This window comes from Pelophylax lessonae, assembly GCF_965119305.1.
Source record: "Pelophylax lessonae genome assembly, chromosome: 4".
NCBI classification, from domain to species: domain Eukaryota; kingdom Metazoa; phylum Chordata; class Amphibia; order Anura; family Ranidae; genus Pelophylax; species Pelophylax lessonae.
The window spans coordinates 636,504,918-636,518,902 of record NC_138771.1 but is presented as its reverse complement, the minus strand read 5'-3'; the positions used below and the strand labels follow the sequence as shown (position 1 = coordinate 636,518,902).

The 13,985-nt window shown below is 48.0% G+C and overlaps 1 protein-coding gene across 7 annotated transcripts in view; it reads right to left on the bottom strand.

The window, feature by feature from the left end:
* The window catches only part of MINK1 (misshapen like kinase 1), a 249,643-nt gene that overhangs the window by 135,211 nt on the left and 100,447 nt on the right, over window positions 1-13,985 (bottom strand). For all 7 annotated transcript variants that reach the window (XM_082253310.1, XM_082253312.1, XM_082253313.1 and 4 more), the window contains exon 3: window positions 1,171-1,227. In XM_082253310.1, coding sequence (XP_082109436.1) covers window positions 1,171-1,227 — 57 coding nt within the window. The remainder of the gene's footprint in view (window positions 1-1,170; window positions 1,228-13,985) is intronic.

Here is a 13,985-nt window from a genome sequence, read left to right as displayed (position 1 = left end):
TCGATTCCCCCCCCTCTCTTCGATTCCCCCCTCTCTCTTCGATTCCCCCCCTCTCTCTTCACCTCCCTCACCCAACCCCTCTCGCTCTCTCCCACTCACCCCCCTCTCTCTCTCTCCCACCCCCCTCTCTCTCTCTCTCTCCCACCCCCCTCTCTCTCTCTCTCTCCCACCCCCCTCTCTCTCTCTCTCTCTCCCACCCCCCTCTCTCTCTCTCTCTCTCCCACCCCCCTCTCTCTCTCTCTCTCCCACCCCCCTCTCTCTCTCTCTCTCCCACCCCCCTCTCTCTCTCTCTTCCACCCCCCTCTCTCTCTCTCTCCCACCCCCCTCTCTCTCTCTCTCCCACCCCCCTCTCTCTCTCTCTCTCCCACCCCCCTCTCTCTCTCTCTCCCACCCCCCTCTCTCTCTCTCTCTCTCCCACCCCCCTCTCTCTCTCTCTCTCTCCCACCCCCCTCTCTCTCTCTCCCACCCCCCTCTCTCTCTCTCCCACCCCCCTCTCTCTCTCTCCCACCCCCCTCTCTCTCTCTCTCCCACCCCCCTCTCTCTCTCTCTCCCACCCCCCTCTCTCTCTCTCCCACCCCCCTCTCTCTCTCTCCCACCCCCCTCTCTCTCTCTCCCACCCCTCTCTCTCTCTCCCACCCCCCTCTCTCTCTCCCACCCCCCTCTCTCTCTCTCCCACCCCCCTCTCTCTCTCCCACCCCCCTCTCTCTCTCTCCCACCCCCCTCTCTCTCTCTCCCACCCCCCTCTCTCTCTCTCCCACCCCCCTCTCATCCCCCCTCTCGTGAGATCTCAGGGGTTCATGCTGGCACTTGTAGTCCTTCAATTTTGGAGGAAGACACCAGTTAAAAAAGGAGTGTGGAAAATTTACATGGGAAGGGCGCCCAATTTTAGTCTTGCCTAGGGCAGCACAAAACCAAAATACACCACTGGGTGGTATACAGAGGTGGGTATACAGATCCCTACAACCTACCTATGTCAGAGCTGCGGCGGGAGCTGAAGAGGAATACTGAAACAATATATAGTTTACAGGTCTTGTAAAATTAGTTCTACACAAGAAAATTCCGGCCGTCCCTTCTGGCAAAGACAAGTCAGCTGGATTATACACAGCCTGATACAAATGACACTGGAAGGCTGTTTTATTCCACAAGCGGTTACATAAGTATTCTTCTTACCTCAGTCACGTCCATGACCTTGATGGCGGCAAGTTGTCCCGTCTTGACATGACGGCCCTGAGATAAAACACAGGAGAGAAGATCTAAGGGATGCTGGTAATGATCATGCATAAAAAACATGTTGTATATGTATATTCAGTGATGCTAAGCCTTGGCTCCTTAACCACTTAAGCCCTGGAAGATTTTACCCCCTTCCAGGGCCTATTTTGCAATTCGGCACTGCGTGACTTTAACGGACAATTGCGCAGTCGTGCGACACTGTACCTAAACTAATTTGACGTCCTTTTTTCCCCACAAACAGAGCTTTCTTTTGGTGGTATTTGATCACCTGTGCTATAAACAAAAAAATAGCGTAAATTTTGCAAAAATAACAATATTTTTCACATTTTTTTATATGAAATTACCCAAAAAAAATTGTAAAAATCAAAATCAAAATTTTTTAACATTTTCGGCCAATTTGTTTTATGCTACATATGTTTGGTAAAAAAAAAAAAATCACAAAAAGCGTATTTTGATTGGTTTGCGCAAAAGTTATCGCGTTTACTAACAAAGGGAAAGATTTCTGTCATTTTTGTTGTTTTTTTAGCGCGTAATGGCGGCGATCTGCGTTTTTTTTTTTTTACGGTACTGCGACATTGCGGCGGACAGATCGGACCCTTGACTGACATTTTTGACACTTTTGGGGTTACCAGTGACATTTCTACAGTAATCAGTGCTATATATATGCACTGTTACTGTAAAAATGACACTGGGAGGGAAGGGGTTAACTTTATTGGAGAGGGAGGGGTTAAGTGTGTCCCTAGGGGTGTGTTTCTTACTGTGATTGGATGTGGCTGTGTGTGTAACAGCACAGATCAACGGTTCTACATAGCAGGACCGAGTGATCAGTGCTTTTACACAGGGGAGGGTGACAGGCGGCTTTGTTTACATTAGCCGCCTGCCTTTCTCCCTCTCTACCAGACGATCGCGAGTGACCGGCGGATATCGGGTCCGCCGGTCACACGCGCCGCCGGCTTCTTCGGGTACGAGTGCTCGCCCCCTATTCGCTCCCAGGCTAGTGACGTACCGGTATGTTATGGAAGCTTAGCCCAAAAAAGGCAAGCAGAGGACAAAGGAGTAGTGACCAGTATAGGGAAAGTAGTTCCTGGATCAATATTCCTGGATAAATGTGGCTTTGGGGGGGTAGACAGAGTACAAAAAAACATTTACCTCCCTCCCTATGCCAACTACCCCTCCCCCTACAAATACCCCCACCAGTACAGCAGATCTCCACTCCACCCATACAGTTCCCCACCCCCACCAGTACATATCTCCGTTCCATAAAATCCACTCACCAGACCAGGCATTTGAGTGAGGGAGCAAAAGTCCTCCCTTGGCTCTGACATGTGTCCTTCTATATAGGATCACAGGTCTCTATGGTCACTTCAGAAGACACGCCCCCCCACAGTTATAAACACGCCCCTAGGTACACATTTAACGCCTTGATCACCCAAACTGTTAACCCCTTCCCTGCCAGTGTCATTAATACAGTAACCGTGCATATTTATAGCACTGATTACTGTAGTAATGTCACTGGTCCCCCCCCCCCCCCCCAAAAGTGTAAAAAAGTTAGGGGTCCGATCTGTCCGCCGAAATGTCGCAGTCTCGCTAAAAAAAAAATCACAGATCGCCACCATTACTAGTCAAAAAAAAAAAAGAAAAAAACAATAAAAATGACATAAATCTTTCCTGTAGTTTGTAGACGCGATAACTTTTGCGAAAACCAATCAAAATACGTTTATTGTTTTTTTTTTTTTACCAAAAATATGTAGCAGAAAACAAATTGGCCTAAAATGTTAAAAAATTTAGATTTTTTAATTTTTTTGGGGGGAATGTTACATAGCAGAATGTGAAAAATATTGTTTTTTTTTTTTTTTTTTCAGAATTGTCACTCTTCTTTTGTTTATAGCGCAAAAAAATAAAAATCGCAGAGGTGATCAAATACCACCAAAAGAAATCTCTATTTGTGGAGAAAAAAGGACATCAATTTTATTTAGGTACAGCGTCGCACGACCGCGCAATTGTCTGTTAAAGTTAACGCAGTGCCAATCGCAAAAAATGGCCTGATCATTAAGGGGGCAAATCCTTCCGGTCCAGAAGTGGTTAATACAGTAGGAATCAGAGGGCCCTGCTCGTTAGCGCTTACATTCACATCGGTCCCTGCCCTCAAGGAGCTTACAATCTAAGGTCCCCAACTCACATACATACACATAGTAGGGCCAATTTAGACAGGAGCCAATTAACCTACTAGCATGTCTTTGGAGTGTGAGAGGTAACCGGAGTACCCGGAGGAAATCCACGCAGACACAGGTAGTGCCATGGTTAAGATTTGAACCAATGACCCTCTAGTGCTGCTAGGGGGAAGTGCTGACCACTTAGCCACTGTTCTGTCCTGAGTTAGTACGAGGGGTCTTCAAAAAGTTTCCACGCTTTTATATTTAATAAATAGAGTTTAAAAAACCTGCGGAAACTTTTTGAAGAACCTTTGTATATCTTTAGGTTTTGGGTGCAAATAAATTATAACTTATGTCAAGAACCAAGTGGCAAGTTTTCTCCTAGGGAACCCTTATGGATAATAGATTTATACCCTTGATCTGTATAGATTTCCTAATGTAGGGAGGTAAAGCAGGTACCCCACCGCCAGGACTCTTCTGTCAGAATACACCGAATAAAGGCTGCAGCTGTGGATCAACAGCCCTGACTGACTTCCGTCTAACAGCAATAGCCACACATGAATCAAAAATCGGCTGGTCACTGCTGAACTGGCCAAATTTAGATCCATCTATTTCCGGCTTAACAGTGTCTTTAACCGCTTGCCGACTGCCCACAGTATATTTACTGCGGCAGTCAGTCCCTCACAGGCAAAGCGACGTAGGTCTATGTCGCTAGCCTGTGAGGGTCTCGGGAGCGAGCGCGCGCCGCGGTCACGGACCCCCCCCCCCGCGCGTGTGACTGGCGGACCCGATTATCTGCCGGTCACTCGCGATCGTCGGTGGAGAGGGAGAAGGGCAGGCGGCTAATGTAAACAAGCCGCCTGTCATTCTCCCCCTGTGTAGGAATGGTGATCATACGGTTCTACTATGTAGGACCGTTGATCATTGTTCCTACACCTCAAGCCACAGCCAATCACAGTTAGAATCACGTCCCTAGGGACACACACAGCCCCTCCCTCTAAAAAAAAGTTAACCCCTTCACTGCCAGTGTAATTTTACAGTAACAGTGCATATTTATAGCACTGATTACTGTAGTCAAGGGTCCGAAAGTCAAGGGTCCGATCTGTGCGCCGCAATGTCGCAAAAAAAAAAAAATCGCAGATCGCCGCCGTTACGCGTTAAACAAAAAAAACAAAAAAATTACAAAAATCTTTCCCTTTGTTAGTAAACGCAATAACTTTGCACAAACCAATCAAAATACACTTTTTGCCATTTTTTTACCAAACATATGTACAGCAGTGTTGTGCGTCTGACCGGGCTGTGTGACTGAGTGTTGTGCGTCTGACCGGGCTGTGCGACTGAGTGTTGTGCGTCTGACCGGGCTGTGCGACTGAGTGTTGTGCGTCTGACCGGGCTGTGCGACTCAGTGTTGTGCGTCTGACCGGGCTGTGCGACTCAGTGTTGTGCGTCTGACCGCGCTGTGCGACTCAGTGTTGAGCGTCTGACCGCGCTGTGCGACTCAGTGTTGAGCGTCTGACCGCGCTGTGCGACTCAGTGTTGAGCGTCTGACCGGGCTGTGCGACTCAGTGTTGTGCGTCTGACCGGGCTGTGCGACTCAGTGTTGTGCGTCTGACCGGGCTGTGCGACTCAGTGTTGTGCGTCTGACCGGGCTGTGCGACTCAGTGTTGTGCGTCTGACCGGGCTGTGCGACTCAGTGTTGTGCGTCTGACCGGGCTGTGCGTCTGAGTGTTGTGCGTCTGACCGGGCTGTGCGACTTAGTGTTGTGCGTCTGACCGGGCTGTGCGACTCAGCGTTGTGCGTCTGACCGGACTGTGAGATTGTGAGTGTTGTGTGACTGACCGGTGTCAAGTGAGTGAAGCGGAATACCAGAGGGTGAGAAGGTAGCGTTAGGAAGCCAGGAAATAGCGACATAGGATAGACTTAAATCGCTGAATCCCCATTAGATTAGATAGTAGGTACAATGCCCGGCGGGTGTGGAGATGCGACTCGGTGTACATCTTGTGATATGTATGCGTTCCTCGGTCATGTGATCGAGGGCGAATACAAATGCGCAAAATGTGAGCACGTTGCTTCCCTGGAAGCTCAGGTCCTGAATCTAGGGAAGCAGCTGGCAACACTGAGACGAATGTCCATACCGGAGGAGAGCCAGGATTGTACCAATCAGGTGCAGGTAGGGGTCTGCACAGAGGTGGGCGGAGTATTGGAGGTGCAGGCATCAGAGCAAAGTAGAGGGGTGACAGTTAGGAGGGATAGAAGGGGACAAGGCAAGGAGGCTGATCCTGGGCTGCAGCACCCCAATAGATACGCCCCGTTGTGTGATGTTGGGGAAACCAGTCAGGGACCAGCATTGCTGGAGCAGAGCGACGCCCCTAGCTGCCAGGGGACGAACTCCTCCAGTGAGGCCGGGAGAAAGGGAAAGGAAAGACAGGTGCTGGTGGTAGGGGACTCAATTATTAGAAGGACAGATAGTGTAATCTGTGACAAAGACCGTGTGCGCCGAACGGTCTGTTTGCCGGGCGCTCGGGTTCGGCACATCGCGGATCGGGTGAACAGATTATTGGGTGGGGCTGGGGAAGACCCAGCTGTCATGGTACACGTGGGTACCAATGACATAGGCAGAGGAAGACGGAGAGTCCTAAACGATTTCAGGGACTTAGGCGCTAAGTTGAGGACTAGGACCTCCAAGGTAGTATTTTCCGAAATACTACCTGTACCTCGAGCCACACCAGAGAGGCAGCGGGAGATTAGGGAAGTTAACGAGTGGCTGAGGAGCTGGTGTAGTAAGGAGGGTTTCGGGTTCCTGGAGAACTGGGCCGACTTCTCAGTCGGTCACCGGCTCTTTGGTAGGGACGGATTGCACCTAAATGGGGTGGGTGCAGCCGTACTGGGTGCGAGGATGGCCAAAAAGTTAGAGGGGCTTTTAAACTAGGGAATGGGGGGGGAGGGTACAGATGTAGAATTAGCCAGTGGAAAGCAGGTTTCAGAGGGCAGAAATGGGGGCATTAGCGGTAGGGTGTTCGGAGCTCCTATACCCAGGGTGGGTACGGGGAAAAATCAAGAGAGCAGCCTAAAAACATCAAAATTACGAGGCTTATATACCAATCCCAGAAGCCTGGCCAACAAGATGGGAGAGCTGGAGCTGCTGATGTTTGAGGAGGACTTAGATTTTGTGGGGATAACTGAGACTTGGTTTGACAGCTCTCATGACTGGATGGCGACCATTCAGGGGTATTCCCTTTATCGCAGAGATAGAGAGGGTAAAAAAGGGGGAGGGGTATGTTTGTATATTAAGAACAGTATACAGGTAAATATGAGGGATGATATTAATAATGGAGCTATGGACGAGGCAGAATCCCTATGGGTAGAGCTTCAAAGGAAAGGCACGGTGGGGAAGGTAATATTGGGCGTATGCTATAGGCCCCCCAACCAGAGGGAGGAGGGTGAGGCGGACCTCATGTTACAGATAGGATTGGCAGCAAGGATGGGAAATGTCATTATAATGGGGGACTTTAATTATCCTGATATAGACTGGGCAGAAGGAACCGCGCACGCAGCCAAGGCTAGTCAGTTCCTAAATGTTTTGCAGGACAATTTCATGGGTCAGATGGTGAATGAACCGACAAGAAACAATGCGGTACTTGACCTACTGATTACCAACAATACAGACCTGCTCACGGATATAGAAATATGGGACAACTTAGGGAACAGTGACCATAGGTCAATTGGTTTCAGTATTAATTACAGTAATAGGAAACACAAGGGTAATATAAGGACACTGAATTTCAAAAGAGCCAATTTCCCTAAACTGCGCTCGCTGCTAGAAAATATCAATTGGGATAGAACCCTGGGAACAAAGAACACGGAGGAAAAATGGGAGTGCTTCAAGAGCATACTTAACAAGGGGGTGGGCCAGTGCATTCCACAGGGAAATAAATTTAAAAGAGCAAAACTAAACCCTGGGTGGCTAAACTCCAACATAAAAATGTATATTAGAGCTAAAGAAAAGGCCTTCAAAAAATACAAGACTGAGGGGTCATTGGCAGCATGTAAGCATTACAAAGAGTGTAATAAGAAATGTAAAGACGAAATCAGGGCGGCTAAAATAGAACACGAGAGACATATAGCGGAGTAGAGTAAAAAGAACGCCAAGAAGTTCTTTAAGTATATAAACAGTAGGAAAGCGAGGCCAGAGCACATTGGCCCCATAAAAGATGATAAAGGAAAAATGGCCACAGAGGACAGAGAAAAGGCGGAAGTGTTAAATTTCTTTTCTTCAGTCTTCACAAAGGAATCGGGGGGCTACACGAACCCAGCTTGTAAGGCCGAACTAAATAATACACCTCAGGAAGTGCCGCCATGGCTAACAGAGGATAGACTTAGAGCTAAACTAGAGAAACTTAACATAAATAAATCCCCGGGACCGGATGGCTTGCACCCAAGGGTTCTTAATGAGCTCAGCCAGGTGATTGCCAGACCATTATTCTTGATCTTTAAGGATAGATTACAGACGGGTATGGTGCCAGCTGATTGGAAAAAAGCCAACGTGGTACCAATATTTAAAAAGGGGCCGAGATATATCCCGGGTAACTATAGGCCGGTCAGCCTAACATCAGTAGTCTGCAAAATTTTGGAGGGGATGATAAGGGACCACATACAAGACTTTAGTAATGAAAACGGTATTATAAGTAGTAATCAGCATGGATTCATGAAAAATCGTTCATGCCAAACGAATCTATTAATCTTCTACGATGAAGTGAGCTGCCACCTAGATAAAGGTAAGCCTGTGGATGTGGTGTATCTGGACTTTGCAAAGGCCTTTGACACCGTTCCCCACAAACGCTTACTGTACAAACTAAGGAAGGTAGGTATAGACCATAAGGTGAGTACCTGGATAGAGAACTGGCTCCAGGGGAGAGTACAGAGGGTGGTGATTAATGGGGAGTACTCAGATTGGGTGGGTGTGGAAAGTGGGGTCCCCCAGGGTTCTGTCCTGGGACCAATCCTGTTTAATTTATTCATAAATGATCTAGAGGAGGGGATATCTAGTACAATCTCAGTATTTGCAGATGATACTAAATTAGGCATGCCAATATCTTCTATGCAGGATGTGGAAATCTTGCAAGCAGACCTGAACAAAATAACGGGGTGGGCAACTACATGGCAGATGAGATTTAATGTAGAAAAATGTAAAGTAATGCACTTGGGGGCCAGAAACCAGAAAGCAAGCTACTCACTAGGGGGGGAACCTCTGGGTGAGTCTAGGATGGAAAGGGACCTGGGGGTACTGGTAGACAACAGGCTTGGCAGTGGCATGCAATGCCAAGCCGCCGCAAGCAAAGCCAACAGAATACTGGGTTGTATAAAAAAGGGGATTCACTCCAGAAATAAAGAGATTATTCTCCCACTCTACAAGACTCTGGTCCGGCCACATCTGGAGTATGCTGTCCAGTTCTGGGCACTGGTCCTCAGGAAGGATGTGCTGGAACTGGAGAAAGTCCAGAGAAGGGCAACAAAAATAATTAGGGGAATGGAGGACATCAGCTATGAGGAAAGACTACAAGCACTGAACCTATTCTCTCTGGAGAAGAGACGATTGAGGGGGGATATGATATCAATGTACAAATACTGTACTGGCGACCCTAGCATAAGGAACAAACTATTCAGAGAAAGGAGATACAATAAGACACGTGGCCACTCACTAAAACTTGAGGAAAGGCGGTTTAACCTTAAAGTGCGTAAGGGGTTCTTCACTGTAAGAGCGGTAAGGATGTGGAATTCTCTTCCACAAGCAGTCGTATCAGCGAGGAGCATTGATAGTTTCAAAAAACTATTGGATGGACACCTTAAAGACCACAACATACAGGGGTATACAATGTACGGTTAAAAGCAAACACACACACACACATCATAGGTTGAACTGGATGGACTTGTGTCTTTTTTCAGCCTCACTAACTATGTAACTATGTAGCATAAAACAAATTGTCCGAAAATGTTAAAAAATTTTGATTTTTACATTTTTTTGGGGGGGAATTTCATATACAAAAATGTGAAAAATATTGTTATTTTTGCAAAATTGACGTTTTTTTGTTTATAGCGCATGATCAAAAAAAATCGCACAGGTGATCAAATACCACCAAAAGAAAGCTCTGTTTGTGGGGAAAAAAAGGTCGTCAAATTAGTTTAGGTACATCGTCGCATGACCGCGCAATTGTCCGTTAAAACCACTCAGTGCCTAATCGCAAAATAAGCCCTGGTCAGGAAGGGGGTAAAATCTTCCGGGGCTTAAGTGGGTAAGATGACGTCTGATAGTCAATGTACAGCAACGGGGTGCTCAAGTTAGAGAGAGCCTAAAAGGGATTCATTGGTTTATCAACCTAATTATCCAACACTTCCTAAAACTCCCCAAAATAAGAAGATAGGGAAAATCTTCCAAGGATGACACCTTCTCCAGTAACAAAAGTTAAAGGAATGATTTCACGGGGGGATAAACTCAAAGTGATATTAAACCCTCTGGGATTTTTCTTTTTCTTTACAGAAGAGGAGGTCCACACATACCAAATATGTAGTCCTCTTCTTCCGAAAAGTCCCTCTTCTCCTATATCTGGAGGTCCCCAAAACACTGTTCCCGGATCCCTGTTTGTATTTGTCCTCTTAGCTTGCCATGTGCTAAGGAGAGACCAATGTGTGCCCCCTCCCTGTTTCTAAGAGCATTGATGGTGAATGTCTTTCATTAGGAACCGGATTCTCTATCCTTGACTGATCTCCAAGAAAACGCCTTACAGGATTCTCAGATCAGTGAAAAAAGCAGCGGGATGAAACCCCTAGATGTCAGTGCCTCCCGGCCTTTTAAGGGGTTTAAGATGCCAGAGGAGGTGGGGCGGGGTTTATGATCATGTGATCGCCGCGATTGGCTGTCACACCGGTCAAATGATTGGAAAGCTCCCAATCGCAAACAGCGATTGGGAGCTTCCTGTTAGCCGCCGGTAAGTGTGCCGGGATTGCGCAAGGCGCATGCTCTCGGCATAGCTATTTTTGCAATACTGCACGCAAATATGCGGCCCCTCAGTGCCAAGGCCCACCCGCCAAAAGGCAGCATATTTGCATGCTGTCGGCACCAACAAATTAAACACAAAAAAAAAAACACACAAACACAGCAGTTAAGTAGGTTGGCAACAGAAAGTAGCACCAGCAAACTACCATTATAATGCTGCACACACCATGTAGGAGGACAGACTCATAGCCTCCTTCTGTCTGTATCATCCTGCAGGAGGAGGACAGACTCATAGCCCCCTTCTGTCTGTATCACCCTGCAGGAGGAGGACAGACTCATAGCTCCCTTCTGTCTGTATCACCCTGCAGGAGGAGGACAGACTCATAGCCCCCTTCTGTCTGTATCACCCTGCAGGAGGAGGACAGACTCATAGCCCCCTTCTGTCTGTATCACCCTGCAGGAGGAGGACAGACTCATAGCCCCCTTCTGTCTGTATCATCCTGCAGGAGGAGGACAGACCCATAGCACCCTTCTGTCTGTATTGCCCTGCAGGAGGAGGACAGACTCATAGCCCCCTTCTGTCTGTATCCCCCTGCAGGAGGAGGACAGACTCATAGCTCCCTTCTGTCTGTATCATCCTGCAGGAGGAGGATAGACTCATAGCTCCCTTCTGTCTGTATCACCCTGCAGGACGACGGACTCATGGCCCCTTCATTCTGTATCACCCTGCAGGAGGAGGACAGACTCATAGCTCCCTTCTGTCTGTATCATCCTGCAGGAGGAGGACAGACTCATAGCTCCCTTCTGTCAGTATCATCCTGCAGGAGGAGGACAGACTCATAGCCCCCTTCTGTCTGTATCATCCTGCAGGAGGAGGACAGACTCATAGCCTCCTTCTGTCTGTATCACCCTGCAGGAGGAGGACAGACTCATAGCTCCCTTCTGTCTGTATCATCCTGCAGGAGGAGGACAGACTCATAGCCCCCTTCTGTTTGGATCACCCTGCAGGAGAAGATTTATAGCCCCCTACTGTGTTGCCCTGCAGGAGGAATGACATGTTCATATCCCTCTTCTGTCTGTATCACCCTGCAAGAAGTGGAAAGACTCATGTCATTCTGAAGCGTACCCAAGTAGCATAGCAGACAGAACATATCAGCAGCAATTTTACAGCTACTGAAAGTACAACAATGCGAGGTTATACAATCTGCCTGCTGGGTTTTCATGTGAGCTGGCAATAGGAGATTGAATGACAAGAATTATCAGTACTATTCAAGTTTGTGTTCTTGCATTCACCAGATGTCACTTAAAAGCAAAGGTAGGCCCCTCCCACTGCAGGGAGATAAAAGTGAAGGTAAAATGCCAGGGAACAGCAGATCCGATAGCCGACTAATTCTGTACACTGTTCCCTGTTGCTATGGAAAGCTGCACTATTCCACAACTCCCCCACTCAATCCTCTAATAACGCCCCCTCTGTTTCTGTCTCTCTCACCCACAATCCCCCTCTCCTCCACCTCTCTCTGTTCCATCTGCTTACTCTGCATTTTCCTGTGTGACTGCGGTCTGCAGCCTGGCAGTGCCAGGGTAACAGTGCTGACAATGTTTGCTGCAACAGAGAGGCATACAAAGAACATGACAAACTGACACCGAGGATGGAGTGGAACTCTCATCAATGATTTAACTGAGCAAATAAAGTCAGAGAGAGAGAGAGAGTGTGTGTGTGTGTGTGTGTGTGTGTGTGTGTGTACAAGATGTCATAAAGGAAAAAAAAAAAAAACAATTCAGAGAAATAATGAGAGAGCTTGAGGAAAATAGAAACCCGTGAAGAAAAAATAAATTGGGGGGGGGGGTGAGAAAGCAAGAAAGAAGTGGAATGGGAGAAGAAAAAATAGATTTTTTTACTTCCCATAAAATCCATTTCTCTGGTGTTCATTGACGGAAACAGCTCCTGGTCTTCATAATCATTGGGTTATACTGCCCCCTACAGGAGTAGGACACGAATCAGAAAAAAAGTCTGGCTACGCCTATGGGCAGTCCCAGGGGGTATACTCCCTCTCTCCGCTATAGGTACTCAGTTTTGTTACAAGCAGTGTCAGAAGAATTACAACTCCACAGAGGAGTGGGTGCTGTGTCCATCAATGAACATCAGAGAAATGGATTTTACGGTAAGTCAAAAATCCCATTTTCTCTTTCATTCATTGACAGACACAGCTCCTGATCTTCCTAACCATTGGGACGCCCCAAAGCAGTGTTAAACATGAGGGGTGGGAACAGCGAAAAATAAATTCCCAAGGCTAACTATAGCCAACCAGGTAAACAGGAGGTCAACCAAAACAAAAAAGAAAAAAAAACAATACACCCTCAAAGAGGACCAGGTTTTCTAAACAGCAGCCTGCAAAACCTTGCGGCCAAAGGAAGCAACCTCGGATGCCAACACACCCTCTTTATAGAACTTTGTGAAAGTGTGCACCAACAACCTGGTGGCTGCCTTGTAAACCTGCGTCACTGACGCCTGATGACGGAAGGCCCAGGAGGCACTGAGCGCCCGAGTAAAGAGCACCTTGACAGGGAAAGGAGGAATCTGACCCTTAAAGGAATAGGCCTGAATCACTGTCTAATCAATCTGGAAATGGTCGAAGAGGAAGTGGACAACCTTTCCGAGGCCTATCCGTAAGCACAAATATTGAGTCTGATTTCCAAAAAGACTCCGTAGCTGCCAGGTACACCCTAATCACCAGGACCACATCCAAAGCAATTTACTTCAGCTGTTTTGGCCTGGAACACAGGGAAGGCAACACAAGGTCTTCATTCAAATTAAAATCAGAGACAACCGACAGAGGAAGGAACGACGGACAGGGGCGAAGAACCACCTTATCACTGCGAACCACCAAGGTGAATGACAGGGTAATGCCGCCAACTCCGACACCCTGCGCGCTAGGGCTGCACGATATTGGGGAAAAAAGTATATTGCGATATTTCGTTTTTAACTATATATATATCGCGATATTTCTCCAGACAGTCTCCGGAGGAGGGATCAGTTAGCAGAGCTCAGCTTTCTGCCAGGGGATCCACCACACTCCTAGAACTTGTTCCGCCCGAGCCTTCTGTCGGAGCCAGAGTGTAGAGGAAGCGGGCTGTCGGTAGCAGCCTTTGTCCCGCAGTGCTCCTCCGCCATGCTCCGGACGTCTCCCCCCTCTCCTGCTGCAAACACTGTTCCGCCCCCATGCAATCCGCCCCGTACTCTAGCCCTCCCTCTTAGTCAACAGCCGACCATTACTCCGCCCTGCTCCGCCCATTGTCTCTCCATTGAAAAACATTACAGCCTGATCCCGCCCCCGATGCAGCCAGGAGAGACAATGGGCGGAGCAGGGCGGAGTAATGGTCGGCTGGATACTAGAGGCAGAGCTAGGAGGGAAGTGTGGGACGGACGCAGTCACTGCAAGTCCTCCTCCTCCCCCCGAGTCCCGACTTCTCCCCGCTCTGCCTAATGCCTGAATATCGTGGCTTCGGCGATATGAATATCGCCCGTGCCTACAGAACGATAGTCGATATCACATCGACTATCGTTCAGCCCTACTGCGCGCAGAAGTGAAAGCTCTCAAAAATGCCACCTT